This window comes from Ambystoma mexicanum, chromosome 7q (genome assembly GCF_040938575.1).
Source record: "Ambystoma mexicanum isolate Mex_15411 chromosome 7q, UKY_AmexF1_1, whole genome shotgun sequence".
NCBI classification, from domain to species: domain Eukaryota; kingdom Metazoa; phylum Chordata; class Amphibia; order Caudata; family Ambystomatidae; genus Ambystoma; species Ambystoma mexicanum.
The window spans coordinates 1,132,173,596-1,132,192,335 of record NC_090941.1 but is presented as its reverse complement, the minus strand read 5'-3'; the positions used below and the strand labels follow the sequence as shown (position 1 = coordinate 1,132,192,335).

Below are 18,740 nucleotides of genomic sequence, written 5' to 3'. Positions count from 1 at the left end.
CCATTTAAAATCCCCAATCCCACAAGCACCCTCCCTATACCAGTACAAATGAATCCCTCTATTCCCTCTCCATCCTCCTCTATACTTTAAACATTTTGTTCAAAAACTGCACCAACACAAACATTGCCTGAAAGTCTTCCCCACCCATTAGGAGGGTCCAAAACCTCTCAGCCCCAAAACAATGTCTTTTTCTTATCCAATCACCCGCGTACCTATTTCCGACTTCCGTCAAACCCCTGCAAAATATTGTTACATGCTGCATTGTTTCTACCTGGAACTCGGACTGGCAAAATCTACAAGCTACCTCATTCGTCTTACCTAGATCCTCTTAATTGCATTAGTTGGATGCAAGCTAAACCAGAATCTCATGAACTGCTCTGATACCAAGATGAGGGAAAGGGTTGTAAATATCGCGGCCTGAACCCATAGACCTTGACTTCGTTCCCTAGGGCTGACTGCAAACATTGGGTATTTCTGTCTTCTATTGTACAAATCCAGTCTAGCTCCCAAATTTTGTTTTATTTTATTAGGGTTGCTTGTCCATGCTTCTATATTAACTCTGCACTAAGGATTTCTAAAGGCAGAGATGGAGTTGCCAGCAAGCATTTCCGAAAAATAACAATAGCGACATTCAGACCATTTTCGCATATAGCGATATTAGTTCCAATTCATATCTAATCACTGAGGACGCTTTCAAATTTTGGAGTTTTAAAATCTTCCTCTAGAACGCCCCTTCTAATGAGTGTTACGTGCACCTGGTTCTCACAGGGGCGTAGATCGAACCCGGACAGTTGCTGCCTCCACCAGCGTGAAGCGTAGGGCAAAGATGACCGTCTGGCCAGATCCCTTTAGTGTTGTGAGTTTGACTCGTAGAAATATTCTCCTGTAGATGGAGAAAGGTATTTAGCCCCGTGGGTGTGAATACAGACCCCCCTCCCTGCTCCCGTTCTCCCCACTTGCCACCTCCGATATATTCCCAGTCAGTGTCCTCACCTTATGTTTTTGATTGGTGAGCTCTCCATCCTGCGTGGCATGCAGGGGAGCGTAGATACCAGTTACTTCACTGGTTTTAGGTGCTGGAGTTCTGGACGATTATTGAGTCCGGAGTTTGCCAAGTTTAAAGAGTTCAAAATGTCCAATGTTCACTCTTGCACTTCCCTGTTGATTTGCGGCGGCAAATTCTGTCTGGAGGTTGCTGGCGGCGTTCAGGTAAGAGTCTGTATCACCCAAACTATCCTGTAAAGGTGCGTGAGATTAGCTCACTGTCTTTTCCTTTTTTCCTAGATGCGGCGTATTGAAGGATAACGCCTCTGGTGATAATCAGGTAAGTCTTGTAATATAAGCGATTGTCTTTTTAGTCTCTTTAGGCTCACCTTGCTATTTTCTTGTCTTTCCCCAGATGTTGGAAATCACTGAAAAAAGTGACGGAGGCAGCGCCGAGTCAGAGGTGCTGTGGGCTGGTGAAAATGGAGCCGGCGCTGCAGCTGGGATGCGATGCGTGCCGGAAGAATGTCCCTTCAGGCTCGGAGTGATGCAAGATCCGAAATCAGGTGAGGAATCATATTAAATTCTGTAATCTAACCTCTTCTCCTATTTTCCTTTCTCTCCTAGGGGCTCCGTGTTCGAGGCAGGCGTGGCTGGATGCAGGTTTGCAGACACAGTGAGCGTTACACTGCTAAATGCAGAATAACGCGAAGCGTGTGTTGTAGATTGTGCGTGGCTTAAATAGCTTCAAAAGTAGTCCCAGGTAAGAAGTGCAGCATGGTCTGCCTGAGGTAAGTGATGACTATGAGTCTGGCGCCCTCGACGCCAGGACTGATTTCTACTATGAGCCTGGCGCCTAAGGCGCCAGGACTGAACCCAGATAGCCCCTAGCCGGGGCTTCTGAGGTTTAAACAAATGTCCGGATGCCTGCTTCCGGGGCGGATGGGCTTGGTCCAGCTGCCCGGGGGTAGGCATCATGACAACGAGACCCACACCGTATAGGGGGTAAAAGGAAAACCCTCTGCTCCAAAAGTCAAAGCTGGAGTCGCTTTAGCTTTGTGAAAGGTCATTACCGGCTCTAATGAGTATTTACCAAATCTTCCATGGATCGCGATCGCTTGTGATGTCAACATAGGCTTGGGCCATCATCCCTCCTATTATTAATATGGGTCTCAAGATAGACCAGGGGCTGAACTTCTGTTAGTGAAATTTTTTCTAAATACAATTTGTGTCTAGAATTCCCTTTCCTACTTATCGATCCGAAAAAACTGTGATTTTTGTTTTCTTTGGGTTTATTTCAAGGCCATTTGTCATCATAAACGGCTGCAGTGCCTCGAAACTCTGTTGTAGTCCTATCAGGGTTTGGTCCAAAACGACAAGATCATCAGCAAATAATGACCTACCAATCTTATGATCACCCATCTAGGGAGCGAAGGCAGTAACTGCATCTAGTGCTAAAGGTAAGTACAACATACGTAGATTGAAAAGCGTTGGGCCAGTAGGTAACCCTGGTTCAGCCCTCTCTTTGTGTAAATAGGCCTTGAGAGAAGTCACTGCGCAATGAACCTAATTCTCACTTTGGTTGCTGTATATAGAGATCTGATTGCCGCTAACAGGTGCGCTGGGCAATTCCAAGACCCAATTTTTCTCCAGAGCAGTTGTCTTTCTAAACTATCGAATGCCTTTTTAAGGTCTTTAAAGAACTTATAACTTTGTGTCCCTTTTTCAATGTCTCTACCCTTAAGGACATTTAGCAAAAACAATTGTAGGTCGGTGCCTACCCCCTTTGTGAAACCTGTCTGTCTAGGGTCGTACCTTTTGGAAGCAGAGATCCATTTCTGCAGATGACACAGCAGCACTCCCCCAAAAGTCTTGCCCAATACTTCAAGGAGAGCGATGGGGTGATAGTTATCGGGATCTGTCCTATCGCCTCCCTTGTGGATTGGGACAATGACTGTTGACTGCGATGATTTGGGAACTCTTTCTGCCTTCGTGATTTGTTTGAAGAAGGTAGACATAAAGGCTGCCCAATCCCTGGCGCGTCTTTGAGCATCATGTTTGTGATGCCATCAGGCCCCGGAGCTCCTGATCTACTTGCCTTCTTGATTAGCGTCATCAAATCTCCCATATCAAATGAAGTGGACCATCCCGGTCCCTTCACCTCTGGGGGCCTGTGACAAATACATCCTCAGTTGGCAAATAATTCCTCATAATGCGAAATCCACTGGTTTTCTGACACCCTATTAGGTAAAACCAGACTTTTCTCTTTGCCATGTTATTTAGCAGTACCCATATAGCTCTTATGTCCCTTCTCATTAGCTACGCTAACATTGCTTCTGCGTCTTGCTGCAAGAATGTAGCACTATACGATGCTACCCCATTTCTGAACTTTTGTTTCTGCTGTTTAATTAGAGCATGAAAGCCCTCCACCTTATTTCGAATCAAGGATCTCCTTTTGACATTGTTTTTTTTCCATTGGCCATTTTTTCATCAAAACTGTGGGGGTGGTTTTTTCTTGGCCCTTAGTTGAGTTCCTTTTAGCTCTAAATCTAGTAGCAAGGACACATAATCCACTCCCTCATCTCCCACCTCTAACTTCTCAAAATTGGAGTTCAGGGTTCTAACATCGGCTGGCTTAAGTCATACTCGGTTACTCGGTTACATCCATTGGTGGCTTCTATGGCATACTGCCATACTTTATTCCTCCATTTGACCTCCCACCCTTTGAAGGACAACCTTAGGAGGGTGGGATTACTATTTTTTGGGATACATTCTCAAAGATGTAACTTTTGTCTCGAGAGGGAGAAACAAATACGTATTCCAAAATGGACGAGTATACCCCATTAGACCAGGTAAGCCCTGGTGGGCAGTCGCCCTCACATTGTCCATTTAGCATACACAGTTCTTTAGCTTTCAAGTCCAGCCATGCCAATGCTCTCATGTTTCTGCTACCCTTTGTCCCTCCTCCTCATCAATCCTCACCCACATGTTGGATAAACAAGGTGCATTTAGGTCTCCTCCCACACATATATAGTCAACATTATGTCGGCTATGGCATTCGTCAATAACATCAATGAATGCCTGCAGGAACTTATTTGTTTCGATCCCACTGGATCCAATAGATGTTCATAATTAGGATCCATGACCATCGGACAGGAGAGGTCCCACTCACTCTTGCACATGTATCCTGAATAAATAGGTCGGGGCATAGTGAGTCCATCACTGATAGTCCTCTTCTGTTTTTTACCAGGGTCAAGAGACCAGCCGAGGGCCTCCCTATCGTTCCACTTTTGGCTGGATTAATATAGGCGATGTCCCCATCATAAACTGGAGCTCTTCCGAACGAGGTCTCTTGTAAACAAATAATATCCATGTTTCCAGAAGTCTTCATCAACCGCCAAGTGAGAGAAACCTCTGGTGTTCCAAAAGCCCAAAGTCCATCCCTTCTCTCGCTGTTAGTTTGGTCATGATCATTTCCACACCACTCCTGATCTCTCCTCTCTGCCTCTTCAACTTTTGTTTGCGAGGGCTTAATGGTCTGCTTTCCTGTAGTGCCACTCTTTAAAGTTATTTTTAGCAGAACCTCCCATTTTGATATGTGGCCATTTTCTTCTGAATTCATATGTATTTGGCTACCTGTTGTCCGTCTGTCTCCTGCAGGTATTATTTAAATTCCCAAGAATCTCAAGTTGTCTGTTTCTCCTAGTGTACATTCTGTTATCAAGTCATTGATTAAAGGGCAGTGTTCGTCTTCTATTTTGATTAGTTTGACCTGCTGGAATCTTTGTGCATTATTGTCTCTTGGTGCTACCTACACATTTTCATAAAAGTTGACACAATTATATATATTGCATGTGAAATTTTGTAATTTATGAATTATTTTATGTCTATATACAGCTGAATTAAAATCGAAACTGTGCATGCCGTAATTGCCACAGTTGGACCTTACTGACTAATGAGACTGTGAGCAACTAGTGTTAACTAACGCGGACATTGCTTGAAATGTAACTTCCCAGCTAGGGAAACTGCCTCTCAGTGTTTGAACATGTGTCTGTTTTTCATTTACAATTTATGGCCCTTCAGATAACGGGACCTGGCAGGACTGAATTCCTGGCATACTTATTTTCTGCAGCCAATCGAATTTAAAGTGATTTAATCCCTTGCTTTTTGCCCCCATGTGAATGTTATGTCCAGATCTGTGTGTGTTTCTTTTGCTTCCCATTTGTCTTGTAACTACCACATGATTAAGAGGTCTCTTGGACTTCAAAAGCTTATGGAACCACCATCTGAGGACACTATGTTTGATAGTCCAATGAAATGTATCAAAACTTGGATTTTGCATGAGAATAAACAATAAACAATGAAATTAAGGATGTTTTGATTAATAATAAGATCATTATGAGGATGATTCACCACTGAATCTCCAGACATCAGAGAACATCCCATTAAATCACATGTTGTTAAGCACACACATCTTCATTAGCTACATATCTCTCTTCCCGATAATAGGCCTCATATATAACCTATTGATTGATTTGCTCATCCATAACGGCAATATGATTAGTATGCCTTGCGGTAATCGCCTAGATTTTGATGGAGCGGGCAATCGTTCTGGTTCTAGGCTCTCCAAGTCAATCTTTGTTATCTACAGAGCAGTAATCTCCTTGATTGTAATGGAGTGGGCAATCATTCTGGTTCTAGGCACTCCAAGTCAAGCATTGTTATCTAGAGAGCAGTAATCTCCTTGATTTTTTATGGAGCAGGCAATCGCTCTGGTTCTAGGCTCTCCAAGTCAATCGTTACTATCTAGAGAGCAGTAATCTCCTTGGTTTTTATGGAGCAGGCAATCGCTCTAGTTCTGGCTCTCCAAGTCAATCATTACTATCTAGAGAGCAGCCATCTCCTTGATTTTAATGGAGTGGGCAATCATTCTGGTTCTAGGCACTCCAAGTCAATTATTGTTATCTGGACAGCAGTAATCTCATTGATTTTTATGGAGCGGGCAATCGTTATGGTTCTAGGCTCTCCAAATCAATTGTTATCTAGAGAGCAGTAATCTCCTTGATTTTGATGCAACAGACAATCGTTCTGGTTCTAGGTTCTAGGCTCTCCAAGTCAATCCTTGTTATCTAGAGATAATAGTGCCTCAAAGTGAATGCCAAGTTTGTTGGATTGTCCCTGCCCAGTATTAACTCTTTAACTGCTAAGGGCGAGTACGCTTGCCCTGTTGGCAAAGGATTGCATATTAGCTCTGCACTTAATAAAGATTGGGAATTTGTAAAGTCAATGAGCAGAGAGACACTTTTGCAGAATTGTATGTTCTACAATCTCTATAGTAGAAATTGAGAGATATTATCGTAATTCTTGGACTACATACATTTTTTTAGATTATGCTGGGGCTATATAGCGACTAGCCACAGTGTGAAGGACACAGTCCCCTGCAGCATGTATGAATAATAACCTAACCCAGCCCACTCTTCTTGACATTTAATGCTGTCTCCCCTAAGTGGCCTCTCCCATTATTGCTCATTGATCCAAAATAAGCGCTTGTGTATAGGACACGCCATGTTTCAGAGTTCCTTTGGAAAGATGGGGAACTCCAGTCAAAACAATAGCTGCAGGAGTGGCTGCCAGTGGGGGGTGGGAGGGTTAGCCTGGGAATATTATCTGGGAATGAACCATGCCGGGTGCTAATTTCAACTTGTTCTGTCTTCCTACTTGAAGCATGGCCCTTCTGAACAGGTGGCTTTACAGATTGGACACTACCTTTATTGGCAGTTGGTTGTAATGATGTTTTTGATGAAAACAATAAAACAGGCAGCTGGGTATTAGGAGGTCAATTTACCCAGTTCACTGGCTCGATGTCCTTCAAGATTGCACTTAGCACGCATCGTTGAAAGCGAAATGGGGTTAGGACTGGGCGCGCCATCCTCAAGCGGGCTCTGGAAGTCTCATAATCTTTCCAGATTGATATCAATATTTTCAAGTCTCTCAGCAAGAGTGAACATTATCAAGTTGCCTTCTAAAGGTTCATTTCTAGAAAAAGCTTTAAAATGTACTATTTGGCAGCTTTGATAAAATAAATGTAAAAGAGAACTGGGGAAATGTCCCAAAAAATTCTATAATCCTCACAATGTGTCTGGCAAAACTCACTTCATCCCTATTTAATAAAAAGGTTCCTGTCACAAATATATACTTGTCTCTCAGGATGAAATGCTAGCACATTTCTAGATATTAAACAATGTTATTGTTTTATACAGATTAGTATCACAGTAAGATATAAACACTTATACAAGGCAAGGCTATTACCCCTTCCATTACTGCTGCGGCTCTGATGAACCTGAGCCCCACAATGCTATCCACATTATCCAGCATGTGTTATCTTGTGCATCAGTGCGGTCTATTAATGTACCTGAGGATAATGAAGGACACCCATGATCCTGGCCATCGGCACCGTTAAAGATGACAAGGTTTCCCCAATGATTCCTGCCAGCAATGGGCGTGCCGGGCAGCTGTATCCTGGAATTGGCCCCTTCTTCCCCGACAGGAGTTCCAAAGCTCCCCGGATGGCCTTCATCTCAGATATACAGGAGTCAAAGATCCGAAAGCCCAGGGTGATATTTGGTAGAAAATGTGGATTTTGGTTTATTTCTTCAATTGCAAACACCATGGCCAGGACTACACGGTAATACCTCACGTAGAACCTGCAAGATTTGAAACAAGATATATTTGCAACAGGTAGATTTCAGGTTAACTCACAGATATTGCCGAAAAAAATATTAGATTAAATGCATTTATTCAAAATTAGAACCCTGAGTGGGGGTGGTGGTCTCCCAGCCAATGAGGAGTCTTGGTGTGGGACTTTACCAGACAGAACAGCCCCCGCTCTGAGCCTCCTCAAAGTGGGCGGCTACCATCTTCCCTTTCTGGCTTGCCAGGTAAGTGCTCTCCCCCATGCCCCTGCATCACATCTCCCAAATCCACCCCCTTTTTCACACATTTCAGCCCCCATCACTCCCTCTCCACTTACCTTCAGCTTCCTTGTTAGTTGCGGCGCTGGAAACTGTAGTGTTCCCGTGCAGCTCTGACGTCTGAACGGCTGCCATGGAAAGGGAAAAGGGACTGAGTGAAGTCCCTTCTCCCAGAGCCAAGGCAGCATTTTTTTTTGTTTTATTTTAAATTGCACAATGATGAATGTGATGTGATGAGATAGGTTATTTATAAGGTGCTTAATACCCAGAGGTTTCTAAACGAGGACCCGAGAATCAAACCTGTGTTGCTTTGTGTGGTCTTGCTTCCAAGGCGAGCACATTGCCCCTGAGCTATCCTACCGATGACAATCCATTATTTCACAACTTAAACACTATCAGTATCCCGGTACAACGTTGTTGGATACCAAGAGCAATACAACCCCTGCTGTGTGGCCATTACCATGGTACAGGCCACCACGTCTTGGGTGCATTGCTTAAGCATTGAATGCAATTGATAGAATATAAATTGCAGTACCCACACAGGAATCGCGCATCTCATGTGTCAGCACACATAGGCATAGTGCCTTAAATATATGACCCCCATTGGAACACAATTAATTATTAATTCATTTTATGCTGTAACACTCATGATGAATGAAAACTATGCGCATATGGTAGTTTGATGAGTGAAGAAGGAAACAGGAAGTGGTGTAGCGAATGTTTCCTGCGTGGACGTGTGTGTGAGACAGAATGATAGGGAAAGCTGAGAAAGTGCATGAGGATAGGCAAAAAGCCTGGAGGAAAACACACTTCAATGACCCGGCGGGAGTGCTCCTCATCACCGTTCAGAAGGAGCATAATAATAAAGGTTATAGCACCCATTGAAAGGACACCACCATGTCAGTGAGCATTGAGCATGATGGGAAATGACTAGCAACATCCATGCCCTGAGTGTGTTCACACACATACACACGCTGCATGAATGAGTGTTAGGGAGAATTCTCTGTTTAGGCTGAATTTCCTAACCTAGTGAGTCCCCCAGCAGCTTTGCTGGATTTCTGGAGGTTTTTTTTTTCCATCCTGCCAAGAGTCAGACTCTTTTCCTCCCACTCTTGGACATGAATGTGGTTGATTTCTTTGAATGTCAATGTGTTCTATGGGGTCTTTTACTCCATAGGACCTCATGTGTTTTGCTATGTGTGTTACACCGCACCCTCCGTGCCGTAACACTGGGGTGTCCTAGAGGATCCCCACCATAGACTCCATACCCTGGGACTGACTACTGTCTCCCAGGGCATGTAAGGTCACCATTGGCTTTACTAGACCTAAATTTACTAACAGAACTAGTACAAACCATCCTATTGTGGACGTACTGGTAGGGGTAATTCGATTACCCCTGGGTCTGTTGTTCGAGGGGGCACTGTCCCGTCCCCCCTCGTCGAGTTTTGGCTGGTGGCAGTGGATATTACTTTTTATATTCGACCGCAAATATATTCCTAATGGATTCTTCCCATTGTTGGAGGCTAATACTTTTTTCACGTTAGTCTCTAACATACCGCCGGTTTATTTGTCTTAAATAAATCCACCGGTTCGTATTTTCTGCCAGAACTCGGTTTTTAAAATGGCGGATGTGTTCGCCTCTGTAACTCCGAACCAAAGGTTGAGCCCTTTGTTCCACTTTTGGCAGGCTTCTGCACAGAATCCCTACAGAGTGGTGTCATTCTGTCTGGGTACCACAGGGGGTGTGGGAGGGTGTTTAGACACCCTGGACTGAGTTGCCTTGCCAACTGAAGTCGCACTCTGGTGTGATTGGCCCGAGTGATGAGCCGCCCCGCTCACCACTTGGCATGTTTGATTGACAGCTAGGCTGAATGAATGGGGGTTTTCTGCATAAAAGCAGGGCTTTTGGGACTGGAATTTCAGAAGTCGCCACAGGACCTAAGAATCCGACGAGGGTAAAGCTGAGCCGACCTGCAATGACGTCACCTCCGGTGGAGCCCTGCTGAACTGACTCACCACTTCTCAACGACAGAGGAGATCTCCCTGCTGGAGAGTCTTCTTCCCCTGACTGGTGGGAACAACCAGTCCCTTGCTTTTTCTTCGCTTCCAGGACGTAGTGGTCGATTGGCCCGGGCTGAGCACCCCGGCAACCGGATAGCCACTAACCACTGTACCGCGACCAAAAGGTGGTGCCTTGTGACTGAGCACTCCGCGGCTGGTCTCTTCCCTGGTGGTGCAACGATCTTCAACTTTCCTCGACGACGAGATCATCTCATCGTCTGGCAAATCCCCGACTTGCATCCACCACCAGGAACAACTGCCCCCGCTGGAGCTGTCTCTGCACTCTCAAGGTACGGTGTCCGCCTGGCTTCCCTTGTGACAGTTAGCGTGAGGTGTCTTAAATCCTTACCTTTCCATTGGGTCGCCTCCAGACCTTCTTAACTTTCTTGTTTTAAAACTGTTCCAACCTTTCTGTGACGTTTTGCTACAAAGACTTGAAGTGCATTTCCACTGTGATACTTTTGGGACATACAGCCTTGCCTCTCTCCGAGTGGGCATGGCCTCTGAACTTTGTGATTTACAGTAGACCCTGCTTGCATGCCTTGCATTTGTTTCGTAAAAGTGTTGGTACTGAGTTGGTTTCATACTCTGCCTTTTTCTCTCCCTTTCTAACGAATACTAGAGTGCCATCTAGGTTAAAGCACTCACCTCTGTCTGCAAATAAGTGGTGCCGTTGAACCTAGGCTTGTCGAAATATTGTTATGGGATTGATATATATTTATAGTGACTGTGATTGAAGTTATTTGCCATATTAGTGCCAGTGTGTTTTCCATAGATGTGTTTTTAAATAAATAATTATATATCTTTACACCAAAGCTCTGATCCATGTCTGCTTGTTCTACTGTGTAAATTACCCTATCCTGTATACTCTATATACTGCCTAACTCGTCTTGAGAGAAGTCTGACTGCTCAGCCACAGCTACCAGGTAAATATGGGTGGTACAGACTGCTACCAATTGGGTTTACTGCTAACTCATGTAGACTTAAACTTTTTGCAGTGGTCCCAGAGGGAACTGCACAGGTTTCTGCTTAACAATGACTCTGGTGAAATAAAGGGCATGGCAAAAGAAAAATGTGGCCAAAATGAGGCCCCATTCAAGTCCCTCCTTGTAGGTTTTGCACACCACCCCAATGGAAGAGATAGGGTCAGAAAAACACCCCACCATTATAAAGTCTTTCTGTAGTCACTCAGCTCAGCACTCATACACAGACCTGCTGTGGAGTCTCAGATTGGTCCAGGTGGAGCTTTATTATACAGTATGTACAAAATGCACATAATCCAGGTTCTCTTGAGTATATACAGTCTCATATGGAACAGGACAGGACATGGATGGGTAATAACAGTACATATAGAGAAGTAGACCCGCCGGCCATCCTACCATACCCAGCTCAGGCCCCAACTGACACTCCTAGAACATTCCCTCACAGATCCACACAACATTCTACTGTGCTGCTCATCCATACAACAATATTCTGATAGCAAGCACTCCAGGCCAGTTACAAGACAACACTACAATATAACACCCGCCTTGGCCATAGCTGATATTGGTAGATTTGATACAGCTGTGAGGCAGTAAGGGGATTTTGTGGATGAGTTAATATATGGGTTTCTTTTTGCAAGTGAGTATGAGTCGGTGTGCAGTAGTTTGGGGAGCTATGCCGGGTGACTATCCTTCCATCTTAATGTGTTAAGGAGTGCATATTGTGTACTTATGAAAACTCTCACTCAGAAGACACATGATCTGCAACATAGTGGATGGCTGTTTCCATGAAAAGTTTGTGAACTCATGCAATGTTTCTGTGATAAGTACAATGTGTGAATCAATGAAAGCCACTTGACCATCCATATTCCACATCATTGCAGAACTACCCAGCGTCCTGGATGGGATCTCTAAGAGAATAATTTACCACTTAATGGAATGCATGAGGATAGCCAGCGAGTAGACCTGGAAATGCACCAGATAATGTGGACAGTGCAGTAAATGTCCATAGGCGCACATCCTCTGTGGAGGGCCAAAAGAATGAAGGGCCATCAATAGTGGCCAGAAAAATGATGAAGAAAGAAAGTTCACACATGCACAGATGAAGATTTGCCTCTGCTTCCTCTCCATAAGACCATGGATCCAGGTGTAGGAGTTTGCGGTCCATCTTCCGATCCTTTCCATGAGACCATGGATCCAGGTGAAGGAGTCTGTGATCCATCTTCAGTTCCTTTCCATGAGACCATGGATCCAGGAGAAGGAGTCTGCGGTTCATCTTCAGTTCCTTTCCATGAGACCATGGTTCCAGGTGTAGGAGTCTGCGGTCCATCTTCAGTTCCTTTCCATGAGACCATGGATCCAGGTGAAGGAGTCTGCGGTCCATCTTCAGTTCCTTTCCATGAGACCATGGATCCAGGAGAAGGAGTCTGCGGTTCATCTTCAATTCCTTTCCATGAGACCATGGTTCCAGGTGTAGGAGTCTGCGGTCCATCTTCAGTTCCTTTCCATGTGCCCATGGATCCAGGTGAAGGAGTCTGCGGTTCATCTTCAGTTCCTTTCCATGAGACCATGGTTCCAGGTGTAGGATTCTGCGGTCCATCTTCAGTTCCTTTCCATGAGCCCATGGATCCAGGTGAAGGAGTCTGCGGTCCATCTTCAGTTCCTTTCCATGAGACCATGGATCCAGGTGAAGGAGTCTGCGGTCCATCTTCAGTTCCTTTCCATGAGCCCATGGATCCAGGAGAAGGAGTCTGCGGTCCATCTTCAGTTCCTTTCCATGAGCCAATGGATCCAGGTGAAGGAGTCTGCGGTCCATCTTCAGTTCCTTTACATGAGCCCATGGATCCAGGAGAAGGAGTCTGCAGCCCATCTTCAGTTCAGAGAGGACCAGACACAGGAGGCAGAAACCTGTGGAAATGCTTAGAGTACATCTCTTACTGGAAAGCATGCAGGCCTTGACTCATACAAAAGCCAACACCAGGCAAACCCCCAGCACTAGGAGGCAGGCAGGTCTGTTACTCCTTCCGCAATGGGCCAGGACTAGAGGGGCTATGAGCCACATTGTGGTTTCCTTGAGACTCTGCACAGCCCACCAACAGAAGCCATCAAGAATCAGAAGAATGCCCAGTGTGGCCGCAGACATGGAGGGCGTCTCCTCAGTTTTCATGATCCAGAGTTCCTTCCAGCCACACCCAGAAAAGCTGCAGGGACACACACACCTTGCGGTGCTGGTCTGACACACAGCCACAGGAATCTCTCATAGACAAAAGGTGAATTAGAGCTGTTCTCTTTTGTTACCTAAAGTCGTCACTATTATGTGATTTGACATATTGTTACAAGTCGCAGTGCAGTTAACATTTAGGGTGGCTGCCCGTCGTGTTGCTGTTGTCATTCCTTCATGGTGAACATGCACTATTTTACACACCGTGTTTTAAATCTAGAATGTCTAATATGTGCCCTTCCCTTTGCCAGATCTATTTTTGTATTGTGTTAAAGTTTGCATTAAAATGGAAACAAACCTTTCACAAACTTTGTAAATACATGCATTCGTAAATATATCATTCATAATTCATGAACAATCTAAAATGACGCATTTACTAATTAATTTCATTATCAATGTATTAAAACGGAATGTTAACTGCTATACTATTATATCATATCTTTGATCTAAAATGTCATACAATTGAGTTAAAATCTGCACAATACTGTATGCAGTGATAAAATCGCAGCAGAAATGTCGCCTGTACAAAAAATTGCGGCAAAAATGTTGTGGTTTGACCCGTTAAAGGTGTACCCCCTTACACCATTCAAGGGGAGCAGGGGTTGCAGGGGTGTCCCCCACTCCCTTTAAATGGTATATTGGGTCCAAGGGTTGCGGGGGTGTCGCCCGCCTCCTTTATATGGATTGCGGCAGCAAAACCGCAGCCTTTTTGCCGCAATATTATGTGTCCACAGCCATTTATGCTGTTATTTTAACACATGTAACCCACAATACTAAATTTAGCGATATTTGATCAAATCAGGGATAACTGATCATTCTCCATAGACCATAGGTGGACGGCGGTCATGCACATTTAGCCAAGTGCAGACGTTGTACCTCTGCAGTATCCTTGCACTCAGTTAGTAGATCATGATTCCTGAGCCTTGATGTTTTAGCAAAAGCTGCAATATCGCTGGTCCCTTGGTATTAGCATACGGCTTCTATTGGGATTAGCATACGGCATCCCTTGGGATTAGCATATTGCATCCTTTGGGATTAGCATACGGCATCCTTTGGGATTAGCATACGGCTTCCTTTGGAATTAGCATACGAGAGCCTAGTACTTCTCTGGTTGGTGCTAAATTAAATGGGATTAGAATATGGCGTCCTTTGGAATTACCACATGGGGTCATTTGGGATTAGCATAGAGCGTCTTTTGGGATTAGCATAGAGCGTCTTTTGCGATTAGCAAACGAGGGCCTAGTACTTCTCTGGTTGGTGCTAAATTAAATGGGATTAGCATACAGCGTCTTTTGGGATTAGCATACGAGGGCCTAGCACTCCTCTGGTTGGTGCTAAATTAAATGGGATTAGCATACAGCGTTTTTTGGGATTAGCACATGGCATCCTTTGGGATTAGCATACAGCTTCCTTTGGGATTAGCATACGGCTTCCTTTGGGAATAGCATACGGCGTCCTTTGGGATTAGCATACAGCTTCCTTTGGGATTAGCATACAGCGTCCTTTGGGATTAGCATATGGCATCCTTTGGGATTAGCATATGGCGTCCTTTGGGATTAGCACATGGGGTCCCTTGGGATTAGCATACGAGGGCCTAGTACTTCTCTGGTTGGTGCTAAATTAAATTTGAATCTCATACATAACGTGCACCGCTTACTTGGGGGGACCCTAACAATTTGGCAGGACCTTCCTGGGATACTCGAATATGGCGAAACTCCTGCATAAAGAAACACTCCTGCTGTACCATTTCGGCTGTGAATCCAATCACTACCAGCAGACTGTATACTTTCCTTAAAGTAATAGTTCCTAATAACGTGTGCACTTGCTGTGGGAACCGAATTAAAATCATGCCATTGAATGCTTGTTTGTGTGATGTTGTCACTCTGTAAGCAGGGCTCTTTTCCAGGAGGCATGGAAAACTTTAACAATTCCTTTTTCTTAACCCATTTTGCGGGGATCTCTGGGGAATTCTTCATTGTTAGAGACCTCCCTCTCAGAGTCTAATGTCAACATTATGCCATTTGGGCAGGATGGTTCCAAATACAAGGGACGGGGACACGGTGGGTTACTCTAAACTCTGCTTCCCCCCTACAGCTCTCCTTACTGTCATTTTAGTTGCTGCAGCTCCATTGTGTGCCCTCTGTTCTGTCCTTTTCTCCATGTTTCTCTTAATTTTTGGTTGTCCTCTTCGACAAATGTTATAAAGTCTTTCTGTAGTCACTGCGCTCAGCACTCATACACAGACCTGTTGTTGAGTCTCAGATTGGTCCAGGTGGAGCTTTATGATACAGTGTGTACAGTATGTACATAATCCAGTTACTCTTGAGTATATGCAGTCACATATGGAACAGGACATGGATGGGTAATAACAGTACATATAGAGGAGTAGACCCGCCGGCCATCTTACCATACCCAGCTCAGGCCCCAACTGACACTTCTAGAACATTCCCTCAAAGATCCACACAACATTCTACTGAGCTGCTCATTCATGCAGCAACATTCTGATGTAAGCACTACAGGCCAGTGACAAGGCAACACTACAATATAACACCTGCCTTGGCCATAGCTTGTATTGGTAGATTTGATACAGCTGTGAGGCAGTAAGGGGACTTTGTGGATGAGTTAATATATGGGTATCTTTTTGCAAGTGAGTATGAGTCGGTGTGCAAGGGTTTGGGGAGCTATACCGGGTGACTATCCTTCCATCTTAATGTGTTAAGGAGTGCATATTGTGTACTTATGACAACTCCCACTCAAAAGACACATGATCTGCAAAACAGTGGATGGATGTTTCCATGAAAAGTCTGTGAACTTTTGTGATAAGTACAATGTGTGAATCAATGAAAGCCACTTGCCCATCCATATTCCACATCATTGCAGAACTACCCAGCGTCCTGTATGGGATCTCTAAGAGAATCATTTACCACTTAATGGAATGCATGAGGATAGCCAGTGAGTAGACCTGGAAATGCACCAGATAATGTGGACGGTGCAGTAAATGTCCATAGGCATACAGACTCTGTGGAAGGGCCAACCTAATGAAGGGCTATCAACAATGGACAAACAAACGATGAAGAAAGAAAGTTCCCACATGCACAGATGAAGATTTGCCTCTGCTTCCTGTCCTTGAGCCCATGGGTCCAGATGAAGGAGTCTGCAGTTCATCTTCAGTTCCTTCCCATGAGCCCGTGGGTCCAGGTGAAGAAGCCTGCGGTCCATCTTCAGTTCCTTTCCATGAGCCTGTGGATCCAGGAAAAGGAGTCTGTGGTCCATCTTCAGTTCCTTTCCATGAGCCCGTGGATGCAGGAGTCTACAGTCCAACTTCAGTTACTTTCCATGAGCCCGTGGATCCAGGAGAAGGAGTTTGAGGTCCATCTTCAGTTTCTTTTCATGAGCCTGTGGATCCAGGAGAAGGAGTTTGTGGTCCATCTTCAGTTTCTTTCCATGAACCTGTGGTTCCAGGTGAAGCAGGCTGCGCCCCATCTTCAGTTCCTTTCCATGAGCCCGTTTGTCCAGGTGAAGGAGTCTGCAGTCCATCTTCAGTTCCTTTCCATGAGCCCATGGATCCAGGAGAAGGAGTCTGCGGTCCATCTTCAGTTCCTTTCCATGAGCCCATGGATCCAGGAGAAGGAGTTTGCGGTAATTTCAGTTTCTTTTCATGAGCCTTTGGATCCAGGAGAAGGAGTCTGCGGTCCATCCTCAGTCCCTTTCCATGAGCCTGTGGTTCCAGGTGAAGCAGTCTGCGGTCTATCTTCAGTTCCTTTCCATGAGCCCGTGGGTCCAGGTGAAGGAGTCTGTGGTCCATCTTCAGTTCCTTTCCATGAGCCCGTGGGTCCAGGAGAAGGAGTCTGCGGTCCATCTTCAGTTCCTTTCTATGAGCCCATGGATCCAGGAGTAGGAGTTTGTGGTCCATCTTCAGTTTCTTTTCATGAGCCTGTGGATCCAGGAGAAGGTGTCTGCGGTGCATCTTCAGTCCCTTTCCATGAGCCTGTGGTTCCAGGTGAAGCAGTCTGCGGTCCATCTTCAGTTCCTTTCCATGAGCCCATGGGTCCAGGTGAAGGAGCCTGCGGTCCATCTTCAGTTCCTTTCCATGAGCCCATGGATCCAGGAGAAGGAGTCTGCGGTCCACCTTCAGTTCCTTCCCATGAGCCCGTGGGTCCAGGTGAAGAAGCTTGCGGTCCATCTCCAGTTCCATTCCATGAGCCCGTGGATCCAGGAAAAGGAGTCTGCGGTCCATCTTCAGTTCCTTTCCATGAGCCCGTGGATGCAGGAGTCTACAGTCCATCTTCAGTTCCTTTCCATGAGCCCGTGGATCCAGGAGAAGGAGTTTGTGGTCCATGTTCAGTTTCTTTTCATGAGCCTGTGGATCCAGGAGAAGGAGTCTGCAGTCCATCTTCAGTCCCTTTCCATGAGCCTGTGGCTTCAGGTGAAGCAGTCTGCGGTCCATCTTCAGTTCCTTTCCATGAGCCCGTGGGTCCAGGTGAAGCAGTCTGCAGTCCATCTTCAGTTCTTTTCCATGAGCCCATGGGTCCAGGTGAAGGAGTCTGCGGTCCATCTTCAGTTCCTTTCCATGAGCCCATAGATCCAGGAGAAGGAGTCTGCGGCCCATCTTCAGTTGCTTTACATGAGCTCATGGATCCAGGTGAAGGAGTCAGCGGTCCATCTTCAGTTCCTTTCCATGAGCCCATAGATCCAGGATAAGGAGTCTGCTGCCCATCTTCAGTTCCTTTCCATGAGCCCGTGGATCCAGGAAAAGGAGTCTGCGGTCCATCTTCAGTTCCTTTCCATGAGCCTGTGGATGCAGGATTCTACAGTCCATCTTCAGTTCCTTTCCATGAGCCCGTGGATCCAGGAGAAGGAGTTTGCGGTCCATCTTCAGTTTCTTTTCATGAGCCTGTGGACCCAAGAGAAGGAGTCTGTGGTCCATCTTCAGTCCCTTTCCATGAGCCTGTGGTTCTAGGTGAAGCAGTCTGCGCTCCATCTTCAGTTCCTTTCCATGAGCCCGTGGATGCAGGAGTCTACAATCCATCTTCAGTTCCTTTCCATGAGCCCGTGGATCCAGGAGAAGGAGTTTGTGGTCCATGTTCAGTTTCTTTTCATGAGCCTGTGGATCCAGGAGAAGGAGTCTGCAGTCCATCTTCAGTCCCTTTCCATGAGCCTGTGGCTCCAGGTGAAGCAGTCTGTGGTCCATCTTCAGTTCCTTTCCATGAGCCCGTGGGTCCAGGTGAAGCAGTCTGCAGTCCATCTTCAGTTCTTTTCCATGAGCCCATGGGTCCAGGTGAAGGAGTCTGCGGTCCATCTTCAGTTCCTTTCCATGAGCCCATAGATCCAGGAGAAGGAGTCTGCGGTCCATCTTCAGTTCCTTTACATGAGCCCATGGATCCAGGTGAAGGAGTCTGCGGTCCATCTTCAGTTCCTTTCCATGAGCCCATAGATCCAGGATAAGGAGTCTGCAGCCCATCTTCAGTTCCTTTCCATGAGCCCGTGGATCCAGGAAAAGGAGACTGCGGTCCATCTTCAGTT

At 45.6% G+C, this 18,740-nt stretch overlaps 1 protein-coding gene across 1 annotated transcript in view; it reads right to left on the bottom strand.

Moving 5' to 3' along the window:
* The window catches only part of LOC138528230 (extracellular calcium-sensing receptor-like), a 119,250-nt gene extending 111,310 nt beyond the window's left edge, over positions 1-7,940 (bottom strand). Inside the window, exons 1-2 of the mRNA XM_069639687.1 lie at positions 7,852-7,940; positions 7,397-7,688 (exon numbers count right to left, since the gene is read on the bottom strand). Of these exons, the coding sequence (XP_069495788.1) occupies positions 7,397-7,688; positions 7,852-7,940 (381 nt within the window). The remainder of the gene's footprint in view (positions 1-7,396; positions 7,689-7,851) is intronic.
* Between the last annotated feature and the right edge of the window lie 10,800 nt (positions 7,941-18,740).